This window comes from Eptesicus fuscus, chromosome 7, assembly GCF_027574615.1.
Source record: "Eptesicus fuscus isolate TK198812 chromosome 7, DD_ASM_mEF_20220401, whole genome shotgun sequence".
NCBI lineage: Eukaryota > Metazoa > Chordata > Mammalia > Chiroptera > Vespertilionidae > Eptesicus > Eptesicus fuscus.
Genome location: NC_072479.1, coordinates 32,238,179 through 32,266,108, shown reverse-complemented (window position 1 = coordinate 32,266,108; position 27,930 = coordinate 32,238,179). Strand labels below are relative to the sequence as shown.

Here is a 27,930-nt window from a genome sequence, read left to right as displayed (position 1 = left end):
TGGAGTTCTATTAAGGAAAGCTTTGCATTTAGTGTAAGTGTGGAATACACCCAGGTGCTACAGATTTTATTAGGCAATTTTCACAGGAGAAAGAAAATTTCTGGTTTAAGGAAGAATAATCTGGTAGCAAAATAGAAGATGAGAAAAATAAATAAACCTAGAGGGCAAAGAACTCAATTAAGGTGTCAGTGCTGCCAAAATAATGGTCATAATAATACAGTTGCCACAGGCATGGAAAGTAAGCCCAGAAACCAGAAATGTCTAGAGAGAAGAAAAGAGTGAAATATCAGATATAAAGGATGTGGAAGAGTGTACTAAAATAGGAATCTTCAAGCTTCAAGAGGAAAGAACATTGATCATTAGTGATCTCTTAGGTGTTTAGAAATACACACAAATTTTATACATACACATTGGCCAGGTTACTCCTAAGTGTAATGGTCATAATTAGGATGCAATCCTAAGCCCTGCACTTTAATAAAGACAATGTGGAGCTCAAACTATTTCACAATTAGTGGAAAATGAAATCTGCACTGAGTGTCATAGGCTGAATTATGTTCCCCCAAATTCATGTTTAAGTCCTAACACCCAGTAGTGTTTTCAGAATGTGTCTGTATTTGGAGATAGAGTCTTAAACGAGGTAATTAAGTTAAAACACAGCCTTTCGAGAAAGCCTTATTCCAGTCTGACTAATGATGTCTTCATGGGAAGAGGGAATTTGGGCAGACAGACCGGAACTATGCAGGTGCACACACAAAGCAGAGACGATGTGAGGACACAGGAGAAGGTGGCCATCTGCGATGAAAGGGGAGACCAATCCTGCGGGCACCTTGATCCCAGATCTTATGATTCCAGAATTGTGAGAAAATAAGTGTCTGTTGTGTAAGCCGCCCAGTCTGTGGTGTTTTATTATGGCAGCCCTGGCAAATTAACTCAGTGGGATACCATAAAATGTCGATATAATAAATATCATAGACATTAGGCTGCTTGAAGTGAAATCAATGGCTCTTGGCAAGTTTCTAGCAAGATTTTATATGTAATATAAGGTTGTGCTATAAAGAGGATATATCTTATTAAAACAGTGTCTGTCAGACTGCCATCCATGGGCTGTCAAGACCATGAGATGCAGTATGCAGTTAGGTACTACCTGCTATATATCAGACCTAAGCACAGAATAAAGATGAAGCTTGTGTATTTCCTGGAACAAACAAGAACGCTGCCATTTGAAGTAATTTTTATTTTTTTAAAAAAGAAAACTTGATTATTATAATAATTATTTCTACTATAATAATAAAGTAATTAAGAATAGATCTAAAAAAAAGTAGATCTAGTGAAGAATGGGAAGAAATACAAGTGTGTCATCAAAATTTCTAGTATGCAAGGGTCTAATGCAACTATGCAAAATGTGAGGGCCTAAATGCTCAGTGACAGGGAACACATTATCTCACAATGTGTCTGATATAGGGCAATTGAGAGTGATCCAAACTTTCTATTGAACACAAATCACTCATCTTAGTATCTACACCTGTTTGAACTAGAAAAGTGCATGTTCCACAGAACAAATATTCTTCCATCACATAACTATATTAAAGCACAGAGAACTTATCTGAAGTCTTCCCATATCCAAGTTAAATGTCTTTAATTTCTTCAACCTTTCCACCAGACTTTTATCACTTTATCAAGAACAATTTAATGTATATAAATTAATACCATTTTTCATTGTCATCTCACCATATGGTAGGACTACTATTATGCCTGCCAATAAACACAATCTAAATATGTCCTGGCAAGTCATTAACCCAAACTGAGGTATTTGTGTCAACTACAAGTCACATATCTTTCTCACTTGAACAGTTTTTAAATCATGGATTTCCCATCCAATATTTTAATGGTTTTTAAAAACTATGTTATGTCCTTGGCAGGTAGCTCAGTTAGTTAAAGATTCATCCCATATGCCAAGACTGCAGGATTGATCCCTGGTGTGGGCACATACAAGAATCAATCAATGAATGCATAAATAAGTGGAACAACAAATATCTTTATCTCTCTCTCTCTCAAATCAATAAATAGAAAAATGTTATATTTATCTGTACCTCATTTAATCCAACAGTGTTAATAACTCTATTAAGATTCAAAGTATTTGCATACCTTTGATTAAAGAGTCCCAATTATTTTTTTATACTAACTTGATGTCATCATATATGATATTAAAGTTTTTTTAAAGAGAGAGAGGGAAATGAGAAACACCCATGTGAGATAGAAACATTGATCAGCTGCACCCTGCCTGGGGATTGAACCCCCAACCTTGCTATATTTCTTGACCAGGAATCAAACCTGAAACCTTTTTGGGGTATGGGATTATACTCCAAACAACTGAGCCACCTGGGCAGGGCTGTGTATTTGATTTTTATATCATTTTCCTTTTAGTCCCTAGTTTACTGTTGGACAGGATGTGACCAAATAGTTTCCCAAGCTAAATTCATCTATATTTATGTTTATTAATTTACCATCATAATCAACCATACATAAGACAATCACAATCCAACTGACAATTTTTCACATAACCTACAAAGATATCAAGCTGCAGCATAACATTTATGTCATGCTATTACAGCAAGCCTATTTTTACTGCCTCAATGGCAAACAACTTGAAAAAAAATTTGCATTTTATTCATCTGTGTCCTTACAGCTGTCTCACAATCCATTCAGGATTTTTTCCCCTGAAAATTAAAGTACAAATAAGTAAAAGCACTAAAAGATTTATACAAAAGCAAAAACACAAAGTGTTTTTTACAGCAGAATTTCTTCTCAATTTTTTATAGTATATCCCTAAGTTATATAATTTATAACCACATATATTTATAGTTAAAACTAAATTAATTGTATTCTTTATAAATAATTTTATAATATAAGAACATACATAGATAAAAATCACAAACATGGGATTTCCAAAGATAAAGAAAAAATTATGCTGTATGATAATTTTACAATGTACAGTTTGATAAGCTTTGGGCACCTAATATGCACACAGCGGTACATTAGATAGGCCCTGTAATTTGCTGCGTGAAAATATTTTGTCAACTAGATGTTCACAGAATAGCAAATGCGCTCTATTTCCTAAGTAACTCTTTTTTATTTAGTTACATCTCTTTTTGATTTAAGCAGTCATGAGCTGCTTAAATATGTACATTATTTATTGTTTTACTTTAATGACTCTTTGGAAGAAACCTACCGATGGAAACTATCCACCATTTTTAAATGGACACGGAGATCCTTTTTTGTTAGATGATCTAACATTCTTGCATCTACCAAGCACTCCATAAAGTAACTTCTGTATTGAGGTAACCCCAGGCTGGGAAGCCATTCATTTCCAATCCACTCGTGGTTCATATCTCCGTATGCCAGGGTCTGTAGGAAAACCGGACACTAGAATTGTTTTATAGCAGTCAAGTTTCTTAGCCAATAAAATGAGATGGTAATTGAGGGGTATTTTCTACTATTATAACTGATATTTAATTACTATGATATATGGAAACAAGGCAGAGATAATATTTAACCTCTAAGATGCGATTTACTTTGGTACAAAGTGGAACTCCGTGTACATGTATCAAGATACTTGTCTATAGAAAATGATGTTTTTCATTTTGTATTCTCAAAAGGAATTACATTTTATACAAATGTGCATTTTTTTAATGAAAATTAGAATTAATGATATAATACAAATGCTGAGCTTAAGGGTTCTTTATATAAATAGGTTTAGTTAATTTATTTTATTTGACCGTTAGCTAATACTCCACCATTTGCTTCTCTTTGATGATGTGACAATGCTATGGTATAATGGCAAATCATCTTGATGTAAAAGAGAAAATAGTACATGAATAAGAAAGGAGCAACAAGGCTAGAGAGACAGAATGCTGAAGTTTTAGGTGGACAATTGCCATTACCTAGTGAAGCATGAGCCGTATTTCATAAAGATGATTGGAAAGAATCAGTCTTTTTTAGAAATCTATCTATATAGACTCTGTACTTAAAGAAGTAGGGCATTTTCAAAAACTAAAAATGGTAATCCAATTCTTAAATATAACAAGATGAACTGATCTTACCAAACGCTGTTTGTAGCAGCCAAAATGAAAAGTAGAAGCACACATCACCTCTAAACCAATTTTTAGTAAAGAGTATTACTTTCTATTAATTTTATAGTGTTTGTCCTTATCAAATGACAACTGGAATTGCATATTTCTAACAAAAATCTAGGTGCTTCCTTTTTTTGGTGTGTGCTTAAAAATGATGACATTCTTACCAAATCAAAACCTAATGCAGTGCTAATTTACTGAATGTTTAAATGTAGTTCTTAATAATAACTACTGAAATTTTCTTTACAGTCAAATCTTTGAATCGCATTAGCTATAACACACATGACACTGCTTGATAGTGGGGATAGGTTCTGTGAAATATGTCCTTAGGTGATTTCATCATTTTGGGAACATCACAGTGTGTACTTAACACAAACCTGGAGGGTATAGTCTACTGCACACCTAGGCCGTGCTGTAAAAGCAGCCTTTCACTGACCAAAATGTTGGTACACGACTGTAATTCTTTCAGCTATACAGCATGTGGAATGCTAGGAAATGCACAACTTCCTTGTGAACATGTTTGCTCAAAGTGAATATGTGTGTCTTCTATTGCCATCCTAATAAATGGGAGAAGCTTTTGACTTGCAATTGCAATGCTGACAGCATCCCTCCCGCCCCAATCTTCACACACTTCCCACTATACTTGAAAGAAAATGTGATTCCAAATAAATGTTTAATTTCCCCCACCCTTATAGCCAACTTGAATGATCCCTGATTAAATATATTCACGGGTGATTTCCGAGAAATTTAAGTTACAGTTGATTCTTTTGAAGAATAAATGAGAGTTCCCTTTAAAAAGAGGCCAGGTGTAAAATGATAATCATCCTCTTTGCAAAATATGGTAATCTAAAAGGATAAATATAATTAAGCATAATAAATATAAATGTACGTTAGCCTAATTTTAGGCGAAGGGAAGGTTTATAATATTGTGATATAAAACAGTTTTTTACTTTATATCCTCACAGGGTACTAGTGATACTGTTTTAAAGCATTTGAATTTCCTACCTGGGCCCAGCTTCCTTCCTCAGATTCTTTCTGTGTTAGCAGCAGAGAGTGATTAATAAAGCAGATAAGTGTAAATTAATTTCCAATTATTATAGTGAAATTTCTAAAAAAACAAAACTGTTATTGAAAGTGCTCATTATGACGGAGGAAGCTAAAGACAGATTCTTATTCAGATCACAGCAATCAATTTAGCAGTTCAAAGGCAACTACTAATTAATAGTTTCTAATTAATTCTAACTAAATACACACATATGACACATGGAATTTTCATGATACATTTGATCTGGTAATTCTAAACTCTTTTTAATTCTTAAAAGTGTGTACTTTCCCAAATGTAATGAATTATAATAAAAATTTCTGATCATATACATAAAAACAATACACAAATGTGGACATATACACATATATTATAAAATATAAATTATATATGTACAGCCTGCTATACCCCTATGCAGTCCATTGTTTTACACACACACATACATACACACACACACATGTATGTGTACACACACACACAAACATACACTCACATATATGATGGAGAAATCTTACATAAAGTAAATTAATGAAGTGGAAAAATAACTGCATCCCTCTAAGAAAGTTTTGTGGTAATCAAATAGATTTCTGCAACAGCCAAAACAAGCAAAACCAAAAAAGACAAAACTAACACAACAAACTAAACCAGAAATGAAATTAGTACTGGGCATTGGCATTTTTATCCACCATAAACAGGATAATACATTTTTAAAATAGGGATAAAACTGAAAGAAGATTTAAATTGTTAAAAAGTTGGTAAGAATAAAATGCATGTCGTGCTCAACTTTGCTACTTTAAATTTAAAAAATGACCATATGTAATATATTTTTAAAAGTAGACAATTGCAATCAGTGTCACCAATAATTTTTTAAGCCTGTTCTTTGAATACCAAATAACAGAACATTTTTTTGGAGGGGGGGGATAGGGTAAAGTGCTATCTCTGAAATGCTAAAATACAAGAAATAAAATGATTGCATTAAAAATGAGTATTCAAGCTAAATTTTTCTATTACAAGTTTTATTGGGTTTGATAATATGTATTAAATGTGAATGTGCCCAATACTAAGTGATATTTGTTACCAATGTTGCAAAATGGATATATAAGTTGTTACTGAGTAGTGTTTGAGTATTACAGATGCTTATGACATTAACCACATTATCACAGTCTAGCACTGCTTCACTGAAAAATGTCAAAGTGCAGAAAAACTAAAACCATAACAAAAATGTCAGTTATTATTACATCACACTATAGAACCATACCCCATTATTTCAACCCATCGTGAACAAAACAGCTTTATCATCCAAATAGCAGCAAAGTAACTTTTCTTCATGTTCAACAGAGCCTTATGGACTAACCGTTTTCGCTGGAGCTGCAAGAGTTTCCATTTCTTCATGGGTCACCCAAACGTTGCCTGAAGGCTGCAAGGAGGCCCGGAGGGAAGCAGTGGGACCCAGGGAGGGAAGCATGTGAAGAAGAAAGGCAGAGCCACAGTAAGTCAACACCACAGCAACACAGCGTGCGCCTGCCGCTGTGCACAAGAGAGCATTGCTGGCTTGCTCGGGGCTCCCCTTTTCTTCTACTTAAAAGGATTAAAAGAAAGAGGCATTCTGTGAAGCTCCTGTAAGACAGATTTAAAATAATACTTCTGTGTTTATTAATTCAGAAAATGGCTTAATCAAAACTTCCCTTTCAAAGATATGTGGCTATTGTGGCCACAGAGAATGGATTGAATTTGAACTGTACAAGAGTGTATTTTTGTATTTTTTTTCTTCAGAAAACAAAGGCATATACGTTTTGTTCTGTTATCACCAATATTCCATTCACAGAGTTTTGATTCTTCAATGTCCTTGGCAAGAGAAAATTGGTTGTCAATAAAAAGCTAAAAGCACTGTTATAACCTGTCTGGAAACCAATGTCAACTTTTTCCAAATGTATTCTTCCTTTTACAATTCAGTAAATGTGCTGTTTCCCTCTATTCTTATAGAAGAAAAGGAAGTGAAATGCTATTTTTATTTAATAGAAGGTATTTTCCAGCTTTACTATATACTGTTAGAAATGACAAAATCTATTTCCTAATTTTTCAGCAGCCTCCTCTATCATTATAGAGAACATGATGTAAAAGAAAATTTTCCATCCAGCAGGCACTATTCTACTATAACACATAATTTACTTTCAAAATAAAACAATCCATGATATTTGTTCTATACACTGAATAATGTACAGTTTCTAAACCAAAATCCACTTAATAACACAAAGGATCAGGCATATCGGTGATGGTAATGGCCACTGGGAACTACTTCTCATCACATCCCACCATTTCACCAGGAAACACCTCCAAACATTGCAAGGTCATCCAAATACATCAATCCTCTAGTTACAATGGAATTTACATCCTACCCATTGCTTGTTACTTGCTTAGAACATGTTTAGTTTTAAAGAATTGGAAATAGAAAAGTTGATACCTCAACATGTCACCCACATAATTCTCTCTAGTCTAGCCTTTGCAAGCATTCACATTAAGTGCCATGTTTGAATTTCCTTCTACTATAAATAATACAATTTAAAATAATTAAAAAAATAACTACATATAAACTAAGATGATGAATATAATTCGATATGAGAAATTTCACATATAAAAAAATTATACATAATTTAGTACCAAAGGAGAGTTGAGTAGTAAATACTCATAATTATAAGTAAATCATATGGGAATAAAAAAACAACAACCCTGAACAGTCATCATATATATGTACAGAATTCTCATTTCTCTACTATTTGGAAATTGGAGTATATCTGATTATTTCTATGGGATATAACTGCACACACCTGTAAAATATACTTAGAATACAAAAGCCATCCCTGTCATTAAAACCTCCTCCCCTTTACCCCTCGACTTCTGGGAATGATCTTAATTATAAACATTATGGACCTCGTGATGAGTATTATGCTAAAAAGAACTCCCCACTCATCTGTCACATGCCCTTTATACCCAGTGGTCACAGAGCTTTGCCCAAGTGCCTGTGCTGTCTTCAAACTGAGCTTCGGTGGTGATCACCTGATAGGAAACTCATTTAAGCCCGTCTGTATTTAAAATGATTTCTGTAGCCTCCACTTTGGCTGTGAATTCAAATAATGATCTCCCTCCCCATCTAAGAAACCTAAAATGCACACATGTATAATCTAACAGGTTATCTTGAAGTTTATATTTGCCAATCTGTTACCAAATTCTTGGATGGGCAAAGTGCTGTAACCTATGGTTTGAATCTGTACCTTTATATGCAACACTAGCGTTCCCGTTGCAGGAAAAATCCTGCAATAGGATTTCCTGCTGCACTCTACCCTGCCTCCCCTCCACCCCGGCCCCGCCCTGCCTTCTCCTCCAGCCCGCCTGCTTTTCCGTTCGCCCCCGGCCCCGCCTCCGCTCCGTCCTTGTCGCCCACCCCGCCTTCTCCTCCAGCCCGCCTGCTTTCCCCTTCGCCCCGGCCCTGACTTCGCTCCTCCCTTATCCTCCCCCTCTCCCGGCTTGCTTGCTTCTTCGAAGCTTTACTCCCTTCTGCAGCTCTTGGCTTCTTTCGTCGCTGTCTTGATATGCAAATTAGCTGCCATCTTTGTTGGGGTAATTTGCATACTCGTCCTGATTGGCTGGTGGGCGTGGCTTGGCTGGTGGGCATGGCTTAGGTGTAGCGAAGGTGCGGTCAATTTGCATATTTGTCTATTATTAGATTAGATGAGTATATGCCCAGCACAATTTTCTACAGTATGGTTGGCAAACCTTCTGAAATTGTATGTTACTCATTCACCTTTGATCTTGAGTTCTACAAGTGAGGGACACTGCCTGCTCTAGAATCTTGTAAAGTTACTCATACAATAGCTTCTACACAGCTCAATCAATTAGCCATTAGTCGAGGTTTTAACAAGTTTATAAGCAAGTCCAGATGTAGCAAGATATTCAGACTTCTTTCTTTTCGCCACCAATTTAAGGGATGGAGCTTACATGAGGTAATTAGTAAAGGGGTGAGGTAGAGCATGAGCGTTTCAGCAGAGAGCTTATCTTAGTGAATAGCTAGAGTAAGAGGCTTTGAGCAACCCTAGGCAATGTGGACACTGGTGCCTTGGTCCGAGGACAGAGTACAAAAACTAGGCTGGAAAGGCATAAAGGACAAGCATCACATCGTTGGTTGTGGTTCTCTGGGAGTCACTGAAAATCATCCACTCCCTGCCCTTGGAGCTGGAGAATGCAAACAGTAGTCATTTATTTTTCTGTGTGGCTAATACCATCTGAGTCTAACAAGTGATTGATTTGATTTCAATTACAGTTTGTGAAATTATCTGGTAATTTAACAAATTATAATCAGGAGGCTTGCGTTCTACCAGTTCCACTTCTCAGTAACTACCAGAGGACATTTCCTAAACCTCTCTAAATTTTAGACTCTATTTCTGTTAAGTGGCTAAAACCACATGCTTCATACTAGAAAAACACTGAAAAGTTTACATTATAATGTAATATATTCTGATACATGCTGGGACTATGATGACGCAGGTGAGATGCTGACTGAACTAAATTTAAGGAAGCCTCACTTTCAGGGGTTTGCAAGTGCAGGGTCGGCCGCTGATAGTGAGTGCCTCCTTAAATTTTGTGTTTGAGATAACCCCTGCCTCAACTAGGTCCAGATGGAGTTGAATATTTAAACAGTATTATCAAATGGAAACTGGGAGAAAAATTCCTAAAATATGTGAAGGATTAAAGGACTCACCGAATTAAATCATTCAAGAGGAAATTATGACATAAAAATAAGTGTCAAAGTGAGCTTAAGAAATAAATCATAAAAATTAATTAGGGGAAAGTAATGTATTCTCTTGATGTCAGAAAAATAACATAAGTAAAGCAGCCAGAATTTCAGAATAAACCTTAACCTTACCTAGTTGGAAGTGACTTCTGTTACTACTTATGTCATTTTGAAGTATTTTTTAATTTATGATTGTACTAGAGTTCCGCTGCATGAAATTGGTGCATAGGTAGGGTCCCTAGGCCTGGCCGGTGATTAGGGCCAATCTGTGTGGTGACCTGGGGCCCTGCTCACACCCATCTTGGCTCCACCATCCTGCCACAGTCCCACTCTTGTTGGGACCCCTGGGGCAGGCAGTGCCTCTACTGCCACCCACTGCCAGCACTGAGTCGCTGATGCCTGCCATGTTCAGTGCCGCCCCCTGGTGGTCAGCGCACATCTAACTCCCGGTTGGTCGAACTCCTGCCCGTGGGGACAATTTGCATATTAACCTTTTATTATATAGGATTCCAAAGTACATTGACTTGAAATTAACTTTCACATTCAAAATGGCCTAGATCCACATTTTTCCCTTTTCTGAATTTGTGTTTATCACAAGAAAATACATATTTTCCATTATAATAATTATACCTCATCTTATTCACATTAAAGATTGAGGTTTATGAGGTTAATAATAATGAAAGGGGGAACCGAAGCAGATTGGATGGATGCTGTAAAAGAGAAGAAAAACTGGTGGAGTACAGGAAGCAGGAGATGCACTTGTTAGGATCATAGATTCTGGGGGAAAACCACATAGGAGTGTGCCCTTGGACAAGTCACTTAACTCTCAGTACATCAGTTTTCCCATCTGAAAAACAGATGTATTAAAAGGATCTAGCTTCCCAGTGTTGTCGTGCGGTATTATTACATTTAAAACACTTAGAATAGGGGCTGACACTTAATGTCGGCTATTAGTACAATATCATTAGAAATTTTGTTAAGCCATCTGCACCCAGGCACATGTTTAGTTTACTAAATGGTCTGTCTTTCCCCTGTACTTTGTGCTGACTGATGCCTATCTTATGTCTTACATATCTGATCAAACTTGCAGAATTATATTTTTACCAAAGATCATTTGTATTTGCTCACAATCCTATTTATTTCCATTGCACTTTTTAAAAATTAGGTGACTTAAATATAACATAAAGCAAAAAATAAAGAAATTTGGCTTATGTATAAGTTGAATTATTTGAAAAGCCTAGATAAAGGCAAATCTTAAAACACATTATCAATGAGATACAACTTGGTCAAAGTCGGGGAAGAAATTGTAAATATCTAGGAGGATTTTGCACTCAAATAGCTTTTTGAGTATCATGAAGTTATCACTTTAAAAAGAAACTCAAACTGTGAAATTGATGATGCTTTATGGATGAGGTTATGAAAGAGTGATAATGTGGAACTCCAGGCAATGGAATCATACTCAAAGAAAGTATTAGGTGTTTCATCTCAATTTGAAAGTTGTTAACATTTACATATTTTTACTTAAGAAAAAAATTATTTAAAGAATGTAACGTATTCTTTATGACATACTTTTAAACCAAATATTCTTTAAAATTAATGATGGTGATGTCAATTAACTGACATCTGCATCCCTATTCTATTAGGTAAAAGGCCTTCTACAGTAACACCATGTTAGGAAGAAAGAAAACTGGAAGATTAGGACTGGAGAAAGGAAATAGTCAATGTAAATGTTAGATTTTCCTTTTGATGGTTTAGTCCAGTGGTCGGCAAACTCATTAGTCAACAGAGCCAAATATCAATAGTACAATGATTGAAATTACTTTTGAGAGCCAAATTTTTTAAACTTAAACTTCTTCTAACGCCACTTCTTCAAAATAGACTCGCCCAGGCCGTGGTATTTTGTGGAAGAGCCACACTCAAGGGGCCAAAGAGCTGCATGTGGCTCGTGAGCTGCAGTTTGCCAACCACTGGTTTAGTCCATTTTATCTATACAAAAATGAGGCAGAATCAGGCAGAAGTTCTGTTCAGCTGGAAAAGAAGAGCCTAAGTACCTTGTCATTTTCTCTTGAGAACTTGAGTGATCAGACAAGATACACCTGGCTGAGGAATCCGAACCCAAACCTAAACCTACAAAAAGAACCTGAATGATCTGGACTAATTGCAGTTTTCTGGATGACATTAAAATATTTATTTAAAAAACCCCACTTTTATATGTTTTCATGTTTACTTGATGCAGCGGATTCATTACTAGAAGTTTAGAAGTTTAGTTTTAGTTTCTTTTTTTCTTCTTGAAAAGCAAATCCTATTTGATATATACTAGAAATGAGTAACTACTTCCATGTAGATGGAATAGAAGAAAAAAGAGCACTCAGTAGATCATTTTAAAAACAAATAGAAATTAACTTTATCTCATGTAACTTGAACCAATATTTGGCAAAGGGCATATATCTTCTGTGAATAAAGAACTTTTAGACATTAGTAAAAAGATTAGTAAAATTTCTACAATCCTACAGAAAAATGGAAAATATTATAAATAGGGAATTCATTAAATACTAAATCAATAAGCATATAAAAATTTAACTTCGCTAGTAATTTAAAAAATATAAATTTAAGTAATGTGATAATCAATGTTAACAAAAGGGAAAGGAAAGGCCTATACAATACAATTTGGCAACTAAGGGTTAAAAATAATAAGAATATAAATGCCTATACTCAAATATTGCTTTGTCAATAACCAGAGCTTAAGCAACAACATACCTACATAGATATCCACTATGGTATTGTAAACACAATGAAAATTTTTAAATAAGCAGAATATCCACTATTATGGATTTGATTAAATAAATTATGGTATTTCCATGAAGGAGATGTGTAGCAATTAAGATTTATACCAGAATTGTATATTTATTAAACTGAGGAAAATATTTATGCTATATTACTAAGTTTTAAACAAAAAATACAAAATAATTCATTTCTATCAAAATGTAAAGAAAAAAGACTGGAAAGGTCTTTGTCCAAAAGTTAAGAGTGATGAAAATGTTTAAAAATTAGTTAACAATATATGACTAGTCTTTCAAATGCTAATTCCTCATCGAAGCTTATTCAAGCAGACGTGCTTTCGCCTTTCATGGAATCCCATAGCATTTTGCTTCTATCTCACATTTAGAAATTAAAATATATCATCTCCTACTATAAGCTACTCGTAAGCACATCTTACTTTCCTCGCCATAGTTGCCCTCTCTGAAGTCAGGGCCATACACATTTCAGTTCCCCTGTAATGGTGGGTAGGGTGACTTGTGAAGCATCATTTTTAAGAAGGATACTTACTGATTATCCACAATTTGCCAGGCACTGAGTTAAGGCTTAGGGACTATGGATAATCTGATAATATTTTTGCTTGGCCTAGTGTGGGATGAATCAAGGAGAGAAACTTATATAATGGTTGTTTTTCTAAGTACCCAGATGGAAACTCAGGAAGGAAACCAGAGCCAGGCATGGAAGCTAGCGGAAGCTTTGTAGAAAAGGGACATTCAGGAATCATTAGATAAAGGGTGAGTTGGAGCAGGATGGTAATCCTGGAGTGGGAAGCTGATCCAGGCAGAAGAAAGATCAATTACAAAAGCTGATAATCAACCAAGAACACAAACGCTTAGGAAACTGAAGAAGTTCTGTGTCCTTGGGACCTGATCTGAGGAAATAAAGCTTTTGGTTGAACTGAGGCTAGATTATGAAGTCTCATACGCTCTTTTCACACTTCTTTGAACAACCAAGCACCCACTCATCTTTAATAGTTTTTACATTCCTTTAGTTTGCTAAGGTCTTTTTAGAGAAATAGTGCTTAATTATTCTATTTTCCATTAAGAATTAAACAGGATGCTAAACAGAAATGATAAAGTATATTCTATTTTTCGTCTTGAAGCTGGAACTCCAAATGCTCTTCATTTTGCAAGGCTAGAAATTTTTAGTAATTTTGTATGCAGTTGCTCTTGGAAGGAGAGTGTTGATGTAAACCAGTTGTGATGCTTCTTTCTCAGTTAGAAATTGCTGAGGAAACTCTTAGATTTGTTTATAATTTGGTTTATAATAACTTTACTTTAATGGCCTGCTCAGTTTTTGTTTTGAATTATTTTGTAACTGGAGAAGTACTTCAGCTATAATATACAGCATTTATATATAGTTGAAAATATGTTATACATAAGTTTTTAAAATTATATATTTTCCACATGTAATTTAAGAGGAAGTTAAAATGGAATTATGAAAGAAAGAAAGACAGAAAGGTTTTTAAATTTTATGTATTTCTGGCATTAGAATCTAGTACACTGGAAGGAATATAAAGGTAGATACAGTAAAAATGAAGCAAATTCTCTAAAACCATTTAAGACCAAATATAAAAACTGCATTAACATAATATCCCTTTACTATCTTTTATTCACCACTGAAATTTACTTCCTTTTTTCATAATATATTATTCTGTATAAGAAATGGGGCCAGAGAAGTCCAGTTAACATCAGAAACCACATCCTTTATCAGCAAAAGATATAATTCAGGACTAGACAAAGGAAGAATGAATATCATTTGATAGTTTTTCTAAGTATTTAAATTAATCAGTTTGTGTGCATATTTTTAGACATTTTTTATTTCCTAATTTTAGTATATGGTAAAATTATGAGAAGAATAGGGGTTTATAAATGAGAAGCTAATAGAGTTTGAAGGAAAGTATCCCACTTGGTATTTATAAAACATCAAATAGTTTTGTACTTTCATAAATATGAAAATTGTATCAGAAGCTGTGCATTAAGTATTGCATCTTCAGAAAACACTAATGCCAACAGCTAATCACCTGAGGTGTTGAATTACATTAAAAAAGGGGACATCCTGAAAATGAGTTTGCTTGGGGTCTAGTTGCTTGGGAGGAAAAAGAAAAAAACACGTTAGTCTAGAGACTAGTTCAAAAGTCTATCTTGGTTGCAGCCTTCAAATCTGATAGCAATCACAGCTCTGCAGTTGAAAACCTATTGGAAGGAGCAGCAAGGTTAATGAAGAGCAAGCTAAATCTCTCCAGAATAATTCATGCTGACATGGAAATGTGTGCTGCCATCATTCTGCTCTGTGGCCTCAGAGATGCTGTTATTCACCCAGCCCTGCGAGGGGGAAAGAGCACAAATTGACTCACAGTTCGGGATGTTGGAGGAGCTGAAGGACTTGTTAGGGAAACCATCTCCTGGATTGCTAATCGGAGCTTTAAGCGATGCAGGGGATTGCTGATTCCAATTTCTCTCTGGATCTCAGTGTCTGACAAAGCAGACATGATGGCACCGCTCTTCACATTGGCTCGGCAGGCTGCCACGTACCAGGCAGGCATTCCCAACCAGAGCTGTTGGAGAGAAAAAAAGTACATACCAGATTACAATAATAATTAATATGTTAGTGTCTCTTACGTGTCAGGCACTGTTCTAAGTACTTTACATGTATGAACCCTCTTGTTTCTACCATCCAGTGAGGTAGATGCTATTATTTTCCCCAGAAGAGACAGATGAACAGGGACATTAAGCAACTTATTTTAAAATTTCAGGTAGACAGTGATGGAGATGAAGATTTGAAATTGAGTTTCCGGGGTCTGCAATGTAACAACTAAGTTTTATTATTCAGGATAAAATTAATAGTTGTGCAACACCAAATCCCCCATTGGAGTTAGAACAAGAACAGCTACAAGCTGCATTTGGTAAAGGCGCAATCAGTGTTTGTTGAATGAGAGACTTCAATTTATAATTCTCCTTTGGGATTCTGAGTGTGAGAAATTCTGTCACAGAAAGAGCCAGCTACCACCTCCAGCCCCATAATTTTGATCAAAGCCTGCCATGTAGCTAAGCCACATTTATCACGCATCAACCTACACCATGTAATGCTTGTGTGAAAGTAATTAGATGTTCTATATGAACAAACTTATGGAGAATGAAATGTGCTAATAAAAGACACTAAATTTATAAACCTTTAGCTAAAGAGAGTAACAACATGAATAATGAATTAGAAATTAGGGATTTCAATTTTTCAAGTTTGCTGTAATGTTCTTGAGAGATATTTGAATCAGTAGTGCAATGAGCACAGCACAGTGACTGACATGCATCGTAAGCCCTGGCTGGATGCCAATTCTCAGGCATGTTGTGGCATCTGAATTACATATACTTAGAAAATGAATGTTCCCTCCACTTTCCCTCATCATGAGTTATGGGTAAAAAGCCACCCTTTTACTTAGCTCGGAGGAAGAAGCAGAGCACATGCAAATGAGCAGTTTAAACCTTGGTTTTTCAATAGCCCAAATACTAAGTTTATTTATTTATTTATTTATTTATTTATTATTATTATTATTTATTTTCCAAAATACTAAGTTTAGAGGGCTGTTTATTTGTTGATGGGAACAGATAGAGCAAAAGGAGAGAATGGGAGTGAGAAAAGTGAGAAGAGGAAGACAGAAAACAATAAATCAGCAAAATGCAATGCCAAGGATCGGAAGGCCTGGGCTCTATCTAATTTCATCTTGGTCATCAGTGAGTCATGTGACCTCTAAACCTCAGCCTTATTTTTCTCATTTGTAAAGTGAAGGGACTCAGCCTCATTACTCCAAGGCATTGTGTTGGGCAGCTTCTAAGATAGATCCCGATGAGCTCCCCTTTCTAATATTCCTGCCCTTGTATAATCTTGTTCCTTTGAGTTTTTAAGGAACAGACTATGATAAAAGCGAAGGGATGGTGCTTTCCAGATTAGATTACAAAAAGACCAAGGCTTCATTCCTGCTAGCCCTCTCCACCTCTTTCCTCTCAGAGCTCTTGTTCTGCAGGAAGCCAGCTTCCATGTTGTGAGAAGCCCTGTGAAGGTGCCCACATGGCAAAGAACAGATGTTTCTGGACAACGGCTAGCAGCACACTGCATCATGACGGTGAAAACCCATATCAGCTTGAAAGTGTATTCTCCCCAAGTCAAGCCTTGAGAACACGGCCACTCTGGTGGTGAGAGACTGACGAGAGGTCGTCGCTAAGCCATGTCCATATTCCTGACCCACAGAAGTCATGAGGAAAAATAAATGCTCAGCCTGGAGATAAGTTGTTATATGGTAATAGGTAACTAATACAGATATCCTTTATTTTAAAAAAGTCTGCCACATTGAAAGGCTACTTGTCTCTATAAGGGAAACAAAAAGCCAAGTCTTTGAGTCAATGTGGATTAGGCTGTGATTGAAATAAAAGAAAGGAGAGAGGGGATCTAGTATAGTGCTTGACTGAATCTTTTATATACTCTTCGAGCAGGTTAGGCCAAGGAATTGACCTTACCTAGACAGATATGATTAGATATGACTGAAGATGGTACTCGACCTCTTAGTTTATAAACACAGGTTGTTCAAAATAACTAAACGTCTCCATATACCTTCGTTGGAACCTAGTTATTTTCCACTTCCTCTCTTTTAAGTAAGATATTTGGATTCCAAACCCCCCGCTAAAACAAAACAAAACAAAAAACAAAACAACTTGCAGAAATGTTTGGATTTATCCAAATGCTTGCCAATACACTGTTATCAATGTCATTCATGATTAGACTTTTAAAAGTTTTGGTGTGGATAAATGGTGTATGAAGCATCAGGCTTACTTCTCTGCATCATTCTTAGCTGGCTGTATGCACAGGAGGTGCTAATGGAGGTGAGAGTTAGGAGCTCTCATTCATTGGATCACCCTGCTCATGTATCTTACTTATTCCACTTTACAATCTGAGTCACTTTAAGAAGCACATTATGCGCAATTTTTGTATGCTCAGATATGTTTAATTAGCCCAAAATTTACTGCCTGTCCTTTCCTAGCCCTTTAAAGTCAGTAGGTCTGTTTATTTTATTTTATTAAAAGGATTGTTTTCTTCACTTGCCAACATAGCAGCTAACTCTCTGTCAAAGTTTAGCTCACTTTATTGGAATGAAGCTGATCAAAATGAAATCTGAGGGTTGCTTCCTTACGCATTTTGTTGTATAAATTATTTCTAAAATATAGAAATTTAAAAGACATGTTTGAAAGAAGCAGCTCTGATTACTAAAATGCTAAAAATCCCCTGATAGGAGAGAGTAAAATAAAGCAAGACAGAGCTTCTTTCTTCCAGGCCAAGAAAAAAAAATGTTTTCATATCTATCTATACAAGACCATTTTTAAAACTCATAGGGGTTTTAATTTTTTCTCATTGATCAACTCTTCTGCTCTGGGTATGATATGCTAATGAATGTGGGTAACTTTATAATCCCAAACCACTGGAAACAATTAGCTCTAATGCCTCCGGCAGGCAGGAAAAGCCTGTGTTATTCTTTGCCCTGACGTTGGCATATCCCAGAAGCCCACTCTACCGAACTAAATAGAAGGGGCAGTGAACACTCCTGATAAGTAGCATGAGGGACCCCTTGTGGTCAAGTATGTATTTCCGGAATTGTCCTACTTGGCTCCTGCTGCCTCCACCCTGCTCAGGTTTTACTGAATTTTCCCAGTCCCCTGCATTGTGCAGGGAATGTTGAATGTAGTGCTTGTTTCATCATAACATTCAGTTTAGACACAGAAGAGGAAAAGGGGGTACATCTTCTGTTTTATTCCAAGTGGTTAAATCTAGCTGGTCCCTAGGCATTAGAGAATCAGGCTCAGGAATTATACTATAGGCAAAGGAACGGTTCTCTGCAGTTAGGTGGCCGTGGTGTCTTTTGGGAAAATGCCCAAAATGGCTCTTCTCTGTAACCTGCTGATGAGAAAGGACCCTGGACTGATGGGCTGGGACCGATGTTTTCTTGCAACAACAAAAGTGTGGCTCAAAAACTGATTATTCTCTTACTCTAGACATAAAGAGGGTGGAATTTAGAGAAACTCCCTTTTATCCACTGGGGTATATCCTTCTGCCTCAAGCACAAGAAAGCAATATAGTTAAATTGCAATGTTCACAGGTCCCTAGAAAAAGCAAATATTTCTTTTCTGAGATATTACAGTCTATTGGAAAGCTACTTCAAAACCTGCCTTTACCTGTCTCTCTAAAAGACAACAAAAACAACTACCAAATTAGTGATTGAATCAAGAGCCTTCTGGTTTAATTCTCTTACCTCTAGCCATGCAACCACTGTGGGCCCGTCCCACTGGGCAAAAGGTAAACCCTTCCTTCGAGCTTCCTCTAGAAGTTCATGCCTGAAGTGTATAACAGAGATTAGTCAGATAAAATGGTCAAAGGTGGCTGTGATTATTTTAAATTACATTGTTTTTAAATAAATCAAGTAATCCTTTATAAGCTTCTTATGAGATAATATAGAATAACAGAATTCCTCCTTCCTTTGAGTAATACATGCAAACCACTCATTGATTTTATTAGAAATTAAACAGTGACATCTAAAAATAATTTCCCCTAACATTTATTCACTAAAATTCAACCATTAAATGTTAAGGCACTAAGAAGCTGAATTATATTATCAGCAAATATCTTATCCCTTTAACAAGAAATTGGTCCACATAAGCATATTCAGGTATACATTGTGGGGTCTAAATGTGGTTTCTTCCATCTGCCTTGCTCGTTTTCCCTTGTTATTTCAATGGTAAAGGAAATGCCTGTATATAGAGGCAGAAGATAAATTTGGTCATTTTAGCCACATTCAAAAGATATGCTTAGTTTTAGAACTCTCTCTCTGGCCCAGGTGGCTATCTTAGAAGTTAGTTCTTTGATTAGACTACAAAGTTAGTTCTCATTTGAAGAGAACTCTAAAGTAAATTGACTTCTATCACAACAAAGAATGTAAGGTCTGAAATTCAATAATACACTCTTTTCCATTTATAACCACTTCTGTTTTTAATGAAAGCAAAACACTTCAATAACAACAAATGTTTGTTTCTGACAATAAAAAGTTGTAAAGAGCCTTGACAAACGCATCTATAATCACTGTCCCTACTTCTGAGCCTTTAGAATTGACGTCCATTTACAAAATCAATTTGAGTTTGCTTATTATTGACATAGCAAGTCTGTTTTCTTGCTATATATACCTGGCCAGGACTATATTAAAAATGTATGCTCTGTTCCTTAGTATGCTTTGATCTTACACACAAATAATAAAAATATATATAATAATTGGTTTTTTGAATGTATATATTCTGTGCTTAGGAATCCATAATTAATATCATACATCAACTCCAAAATAAAGTATTTATTTTCTGTCAATCAATTAATTGCTTATTACAGTGGACTATAATATGTTAAAATACATAATCAAAAATGACTTCCAACAGGAGAGCTTTTTGTGTTTGCAAAGGATGCTACCAAGAAGTATGCATTGTGAAAAATAAGCAAGAAGACAAAACAAATATTGAAGTTATAGCGGCTGAAGAGACACATAAATCAACTGTTGTTTCAACTGATGGGATAGCAAGAAAAGCATGGGTACATTCTGCAAGTAAGCTATGCAGCGCCTGGCCAAGGCAACAGCGACACGGATGCCCTGAATCCCCAAAACTACAAAGGGCTTCCTCACCTGGCTTGCTCTGCCATCACCCATTCCCTCAGGCTTCCTCATGCCATCCCTTCATTGAAAACCAGATTCAAATAGCCTAGTCTCACTGTGACCGATATATTGAGAGAAATGGATTGAAGGGGGTCAAACAACCAACCATCAGGTACTTATTGAACATCTGAGGACATAGACATGCACCCAGTTTTCCAGGAGGTCCCTGGTTAGATAAAAATGGTAAACACACGAAACTGTCTGAAAACATAATGAAATATACAAATAGGTGTTAAAAATCAGTAATGCATATTCTGAGTGTGAGGGTTTCCTAAAGGGGGCTAATAGCATGGGAAACAATTGGTGAAGTCTTTGTGGCAGCTAAGCTTTGAAAGGCAGGCAGAAAGGAGATGGGGATCGTGTTCCAGGCAGGATAAGCAGTCAGGGCGGAGAGGCAGAGGCAGGACTGAGCGTGGAATATGTGCAAGAACATTTAGAGAAGACCTCCTTTAGAGCAGACCTCCTTTAGAGCAGACCTCCTTTAGAGCAGACCTCTACAGAGGTGAAGAGCATTAGTAAGAGTTGTAATTTACATACATTATGGAAAGGAACATTTTCACTTATGTGACAGGTGAGTGGCATTAAAGTGAAAGTAACAAGCATACACTTACAATAGTCTTTTCTACATTCAATAAAAGAAAAAAAAACACAAGAAATATGCACTCAACACTTAGAAAGCACATAACATTTTCACATGTGAATTATATGATTTGTCCAAAAGACATTTTTAAAAGTTAGAAAACTTTAATTGTGAAAGTTCTGTCTAGTTTCCTAATAAAATTGCACCACACAAGGTAGAGTGATCCTGTTAAAACTTATGTCAGACGATATAATCTCTATTCATAAATTTTCAATTACTTCCTGTATCACTGAGCCTAAATGCCAAAGAGGCTCATAGAATCTACCCTACTCTCTTCCTCTCTTTGGCTCATATCACCTGATGACACTGGTGTCCATGCTGTTACCTGAAAACAGCCCAGGCCTCTTTCTGTCTCAGGACATTTGCACCTGCTATTTCCTCTGTCTGAAATTCTTGTCTTCTCCATCTCCACATGGCTTACTTCCCTACCTACTTTAAGTCTTTTCTCAAATGTCACCTTCTCTCTGAATGTCTCTTACCCTTACCCAACAGGCACTTCTTATCCCTATTCCTTGCTTTATTATTTTTATTTTCTAACTTAAAGTGTCATTTATTCCTCTCTGTCATATCCCAATAGAAAATAAGTTGAAAGAAGAGTGAGGTTTTATATATTCTGTTTGGAGGTAAATTTGAAGCATCTAAAACAAGGTCAGGCACAAAAGAGGTACTTAGTAAATAATTGTGAATGTTGAATATGTAGACAAAACCTTCCATTAAGGTACTTTTGTGTCAGTAAACTGCATCCCATAATGTATTTTTGTAGTCCATTTTTTGAGCCACTTTGTCAGAATAGTATCAATTCCAGATGATTCCAAAAGTTTGACCTGGTTTGGGATCCGTGATGAAAATCTGGTTGAGTCAATCCAGTGTGCTTAATAATTATTTTCTCTTTCTGAACAGATATTTTACCATACGGTTTTTTGAAAAATCATTGGACAATGTGGCCCTTCAAAAGTTGTTTTGTTTGTTGTGTTTAAATCATATGCTCTCATAACTTTAGTAAGAGTATGCACTTCAGTTTTTCTTTTAACATCTGTATGCTGAAAATGTATATCTTAACATAATTACTCCAAACAGAAATATATATTAAATCTCAATCAGTTGCTTCAGAATATTGATTAGCTAAATATACATATTTAGCTCCATAAAATGAACAGTTTCAAATTCAACATTAACATGTTTGACTTGATTTGGAAAGCAAAGCACACTGTGATTTTGTGTGTGTGTAATTGTATGTGTTTGTATATTGTATTATGGTGCATTTTTACATGCAGTGCATATAAAAGTACATTACATATTTAAGCAGTGTTTGATTTAGAGTCTAGGAACACAAGCTAGGTTGTTCAGACTGAAGTGATTTGATTACATTAAAACCAGAGTTCATTCATATTGAAACCTTTTTTCTTCAAGTTGCTTTGAAATGGAAAGTATAGTCTCTGTCAGGACATTGAATTTATGTGTGAATTTGAGTTGGGATTTACATAATTTCTTTCTTCACTTGATTTTACATTTAATGAAAACCATTAAAAATACACACACGCACACACACACACACACAAATATGATAGTACAATACAATTACTCATGCTGTTATTGTAAACTAGAGGGGCTTGCATTACCTTCCGTTAAACATTTTCACTGTGTTCTGTTCTCCCAATTGGGGACTTACTAGAGGAACACCAGTAAATTTTCAGGTTATTTGCATACCATTTAGACTAGATTACTTTAGTACTTCATTTAATTTAAGCTCTCTTTAACTCCAATTTGAAGTTTCCAGTTTCTATACTTCTCAGGTTATCCATATTTTCTTATGTTGTTGTGAGAATTACGAAGTGAGAGTAATATTGGTGAGTACAGAGCACGTTCCTAGGTCACCTTAGTCACTCAAGGGAATGAAGGGAATAAGTGGGAAAGTTGGGCCTTAAGCTCTTGTTTTCTGACTCCTAATTCAATGTTCTTTCCACCCCAAAATTTTGCACAACACTGTTTGTTCTATCTTCTCCTGACATTTTAGCCACCTAAGCTTCCTTTTAGCAATTGTACTAAGGAAACTACTTTGATATACAAAATGTTTAAGTGTCAGGAGCATGTGCGAGACAAGAAACTGCATTTTAGAATTAAGGCAATTATATTGGTTCCTTAAAGTCTATAAATGACAACACCTTATTCATTCATTATTTTTCAAATTTCATTCAAAAGAGATACAGAAATGAAGTTTTATTTCTTGGGATTATTTTCCTTATGAAACGTAGAAATCATTAAAACATGGAAGACCAATGTTAAGTGATGACATGAAAATAATGCTTTAAAATCCATTGTCAAAGTATTTATTAATTTGAAAATGTAAGTTCGTACAACTTGCATTTGGCCAGCATAGCTTAACAGCACTCTAACCGTAGCTTGCCTTGTATTTTTAAGAATACCTATTAGAGTTTTCATTAGTATTATGTATTTCCTAACTGGAGTAAATATTGTATTGTTAAATAAGTAGTAGTAATAACTATAACTTGAAATTATAGAAACAAATAAAACAAATATAAACCATGCTAGTGAACTAAGTAATATTATAAAGCACATGACCTTATATCAGTATAAAAAATATCCATATAGCCAATTACTAAAACTCTCCACAGCTTCCTGGATAATTGCATCTCATAGGAGCTATTTTATTTACTCCTCCCCCCAACTTTTGGCTTTGCATTTAAGAGCAATATGTCTCCCCATCTAAAGTGTGTTAAATAGCCCCCCAGGTTACCAATGCAAAGTTTACACCAATGTAAATATTTTATAAAGTTATACATAATTTGTTTTACTTTGAAGCCCGATTTGTTTTAGGAATATCTAGTATACTCTAATTTAATTCAAAAGGTAAAATTTGAAACTGTAATCTGGATAGTATAAATGTTTAAAGCCTTAACAATTAGCCCATGTACAGGAAACAATGGAAAGAACACAAAATGAAAGGGTTCAACCAAAAATAAGATTGACTTTGGAACCTGAGTATAAAGGTGCTACTAGGGGAGATCTAGCATTTTCCCTCTTCGTGTAAGCGCAGTTGTAGCAATTGACAAAAATTCTCTCTTGACTACAATGTCAAAGCGGAACCGCAGAACACTGGGAAACACACAGGAGGAGTTGGTCATGCAGCACAGTTGAAAACACCCAAACAGCCTGCAACTGAATGCCACACTAACTCGCAGAGAATGACTTGAGAACTAGGGGAGATGATGTCTGGATATCTGTTGACATGTGTCTAAAAGAACCAAAACACAGTTGCCTGGAAGGCCAACATAATTAATTCAAATATGAACATTTCTCTGAACCAATGATTCCTGTGATGCTGTAGAAATAAATACACTTCCTAATTTTTGTTTTTGGTCAGAGGCAGTGCAGCTTGTGTTACAACTGAAAAGAGAAATACTAAAGATAAAACAAAAAGAGGATGATGCTGAAAATAAACATGTTCACCAGCCATGGTGATTCAACTTACCCAGATGTGCTTTTCATGAGATGGAGAAGGATGGATGGAAAAGAAAAGCACACAAATGTTAATGCATACATTTCAATTCAAAGAAAGCCGTGGAATAAATTAAGAGCATTATTTCAGATGTGTGAAAGCTCAAATATGAGAAAGATATGGTGTCTTATTGTTATTTCACCATGACACACATACTCACTGCGTCCAAAAGCATGACCAGCCTGAGGGGAGTTCTAATAGTTGACCAGTAAGTCTGTCTCTCGAAAATGAGCCACTCTGAAACATGCGTGACCACATTTTCCCCAGCCTCTAGTATACCCCGGGAGGAAATCAGGCACCTGTCAAAGGACATTCTTTGCCTCAGTGCACTCCTGGGTTATTTTACAAGTAGAAGCAAATAACTCACTGCATGGCTTATACAGCCATATAAGCCTACTGTTAGAGCTCAAGAAGTACGGAAGACTTCCGAAGAGGCAGCAACTTGAAGAAAGAACTGGTTTGAGCATCAGAAGGTCTGTATTCTAATTCTCACACATGATTAGGTCAAAATTACTACAAAGTTCTGATCTTGAATTTCCTCAATTTGGGGCAAAACTACATTTGTGCATTCCAGGTCCATAATTTTATTATTCTAACAATTGCTATAATAATCAGTATTTTTTATATTTGTATATAGATATGTGATAGTAATCAGAACATGAGAAAGTATAAAATAATTATATTAGTCTTTGCTTGCCACAATACTTCTTCCTTTATCTGAACTGGCAGAATAGTGTTGAATTTGTGCCAATTGAATCTCTTTCAATAGAAACATTTATTTGAATATTGCTATGAGGAGAAATAATGAATGAGATTGGTTCATCAATATTATCAGAAATCACCACAAAAGCAACATTGATTTAAATGTAGTGTTTGAAGGAGCCCACCTGTTCCCTGGATATAGTAGAGGCACTGGGAAAATATGGAATTTAAATAATTCAACAAAAAGCCATGGAAATATTATTTTAAATTTTCTAGACAAGCATACTAGACTAAATATTAGAAAAAGAAAACTTTTACTACAACTCATAAAATATATTCAATGTAACAAAATATGAAGAAGAAATCCCTATCTCAGAAATAAAGCAAATCAGAGTTTTCTTGCTTATTGCATCATCATTATAAAGAAAAACTTGTCGTGGCAATGGAACACCCTGCACGTGCCTCCTCTAAACGCATTCATTCAGAGAAACCATGTGTTACTTTATTAAATGGGCATCACAAGAAATGTATATTCTTTGACCTTAGTGCCAGAACAGCTGGGGCAAGCCCTTTAAATGTTCAAAGAAACAAAAATAATTGTCCAAACACGTTGGCACCACAATGTCCTAAGCAAGTTAAGTCATACTTTTTACATCATACATACGACAAAGAAAATTAAAACCAAAGAGAGAGAGCTTCTAAGTGATTGAGGTGATTTTCCTGTCAACATGCCTGTGAACTTTTTCATGAGCTTTGAAAACAAGGCAATTTCTGAGCTTTACACAAAAACTGCCCCAAAATTTGGGCCAGTTATTACCATGGACAAAACGATCTTCCATAGCCTACCAGTTATCTAGAAATTGCTCTCCATTAAAACAAGCAGGTTAAATCTGCACAAAGTAGAATATTAATATTCCTCACATCTTCATTTATCATTTTTGAAAATAGAAAATTTGCACCAATAAAATACCTTAAATATAAAACATGAGAAATAATGAAAACAAATGGGAAACACAAATAAAAAATATTGCTTTAAGATCTACTACATTTCTTATCAATTTGTCTAAGTTATCTGTTTTCTTATAGTTTTTATAAACTTTCATCTCTTCCATAGTCAATTAATTTAAGAGTCACTTTGAACAGGTATCTCACTTTAGAATATAAGTATTTTAGTTCATGACTTTCTAAAATATATCTTCTGCAAAAAACAGAAAGCTAATAGTCATAAGTAACTCAGATATTTTTGTGGTAATAAATTACAAATTTGTATCAAAGGTATATATGCAAAGATAAAGTGTTTAATTTCTACTATAAAAATTAATACATTCTTTCCTACAAGCAGTTATTTGCAGTTACATATAACTTCATTATTCTCCACTCCAGATTGCTAAGGTTATGATACTAGCAAGAGAGATTCTGTCAAGAATAAATGTTCTTTAGTTAAAGACCACAGTAAGTCATAGGCAAATAAATTTTAATTGACATAGAAAAGATCCAGTAAAGTTACCATCTAATGAATAAGATCAAATCCAATTATTGGCATAATGTTTTCCTTGGGAACATCAGCACAACAAGAAGACATTACCAGCTAACACATGTCTTATATTTCAGAACAGGCACCTTACACATCACTTGTCTTACTTTCTCTTTCTAGATCACCTATTAAATGAATGGGCTATCTCCTGTTCATGAGCAAGTCAACTGTGGATGTAAAATAATTCACATTTCACATGAAATAATTCACTAAATGAGCTTTACATGTATAATTTAATTGCATCTGGCTTTTGAAGGTCCAAGTTGATAAGTCAGAAATATTTTTAAATCAATTATTAGCACCAGATTGAGGAGTGAATGGGTAATAACTGGAGTGGAAAAGTGGAATGAAGAAAGGATTTTTTTAATAGAGTAAACTTGAGAATGTTTGAATGGTGATGGCCATACACAGAAGAGAACAGAATTTGAAGATCTAAGAGCAAGTAGTAATAGGCTCAACATAACTGAGGAAATGGGAAGGGATGGTCTTAAGTAAGAAGACAGAAGCCAAGTTTCCTGTAATAATAATAATAATAAAAAGGGATTAGGGCAAGTATTAGTGTGCATTAGACAGTAAATAAGTCAGAGTACTCAGCTGTTCTCTTTATTCTCTCTTTCTAAGTTAGAATGTGAGCTCATTTGCAGAAGATGCACGTTTAAGCAGAGTGGAGGTCTCTAACAAAAGTTGCAGAGAGTAGAATTGGTGAGAGGAATATATCAAGATTACTGGGCAGCACTGAAATCCTAAATGAAGCTGGTGCAAGTTTTCTTGCTGTAATTTTCTCCAGAAGCACAAAGGAGCCCAAATATAGACATGGAGAATAAAAATTCAATGGTGGCTGTGTTTATGACACATGGATATGAGCAAAGGAAAGAGAAGTAAAAAAAATTTAGGAATGTTTGGTTGTGTTGAAATTATGGACATGGAATCTAAGCTGAAAAGGGGAAGAGGAGATGACAGAGAAGGGCTAATGCAGTGTGCAGGAATAGAAGTCTATAAATATGATAGTGGAAGAAGTCCATAAAGCAAG

At 35.4% G+C, this 27,930-nt stretch overlaps 1 protein-coding gene across 5 annotated transcripts in view; it reads right to left on the bottom strand.

Moving 5' to 3' along the window:
- PPFIA2 (PTPRF interacting protein alpha 2) overlaps window positions 1-27,930 on the bottom strand; it is a 476,100-nt gene that overhangs the window by 15,320 nt on the left and 432,850 nt on the right. For 2 of the 5 annotated variants that reach the window (XM_008143801.3, XM_054718822.1), the window contains 5 exons: window positions 19,068-19,149; window positions 15,132-15,332; window positions 6,527-6,589; window positions 5,136-5,165; window positions 3,230-3,405 (listed from right to left, as the gene is read on the bottom strand). In XM_008143801.3, the coding sequence (XP_008142023.1) occupies window positions 3,230-3,405; window positions 5,136-5,165; window positions 6,527-6,589; window positions 15,132-15,332; window positions 19,068-19,149 (552 nt within the window). Of the gene's footprint in view, window positions 1-3,229; window positions 3,424-5,135; window positions 5,166-6,526; window positions 6,590-15,131; window positions 15,333-19,067; window positions 19,150-27,930 lie in introns of all 5 variants that reach the window. The other 3 variants (XM_008143799.3, XM_054718820.1, XM_054718821.1) reach the window with 3 other exon arrangements.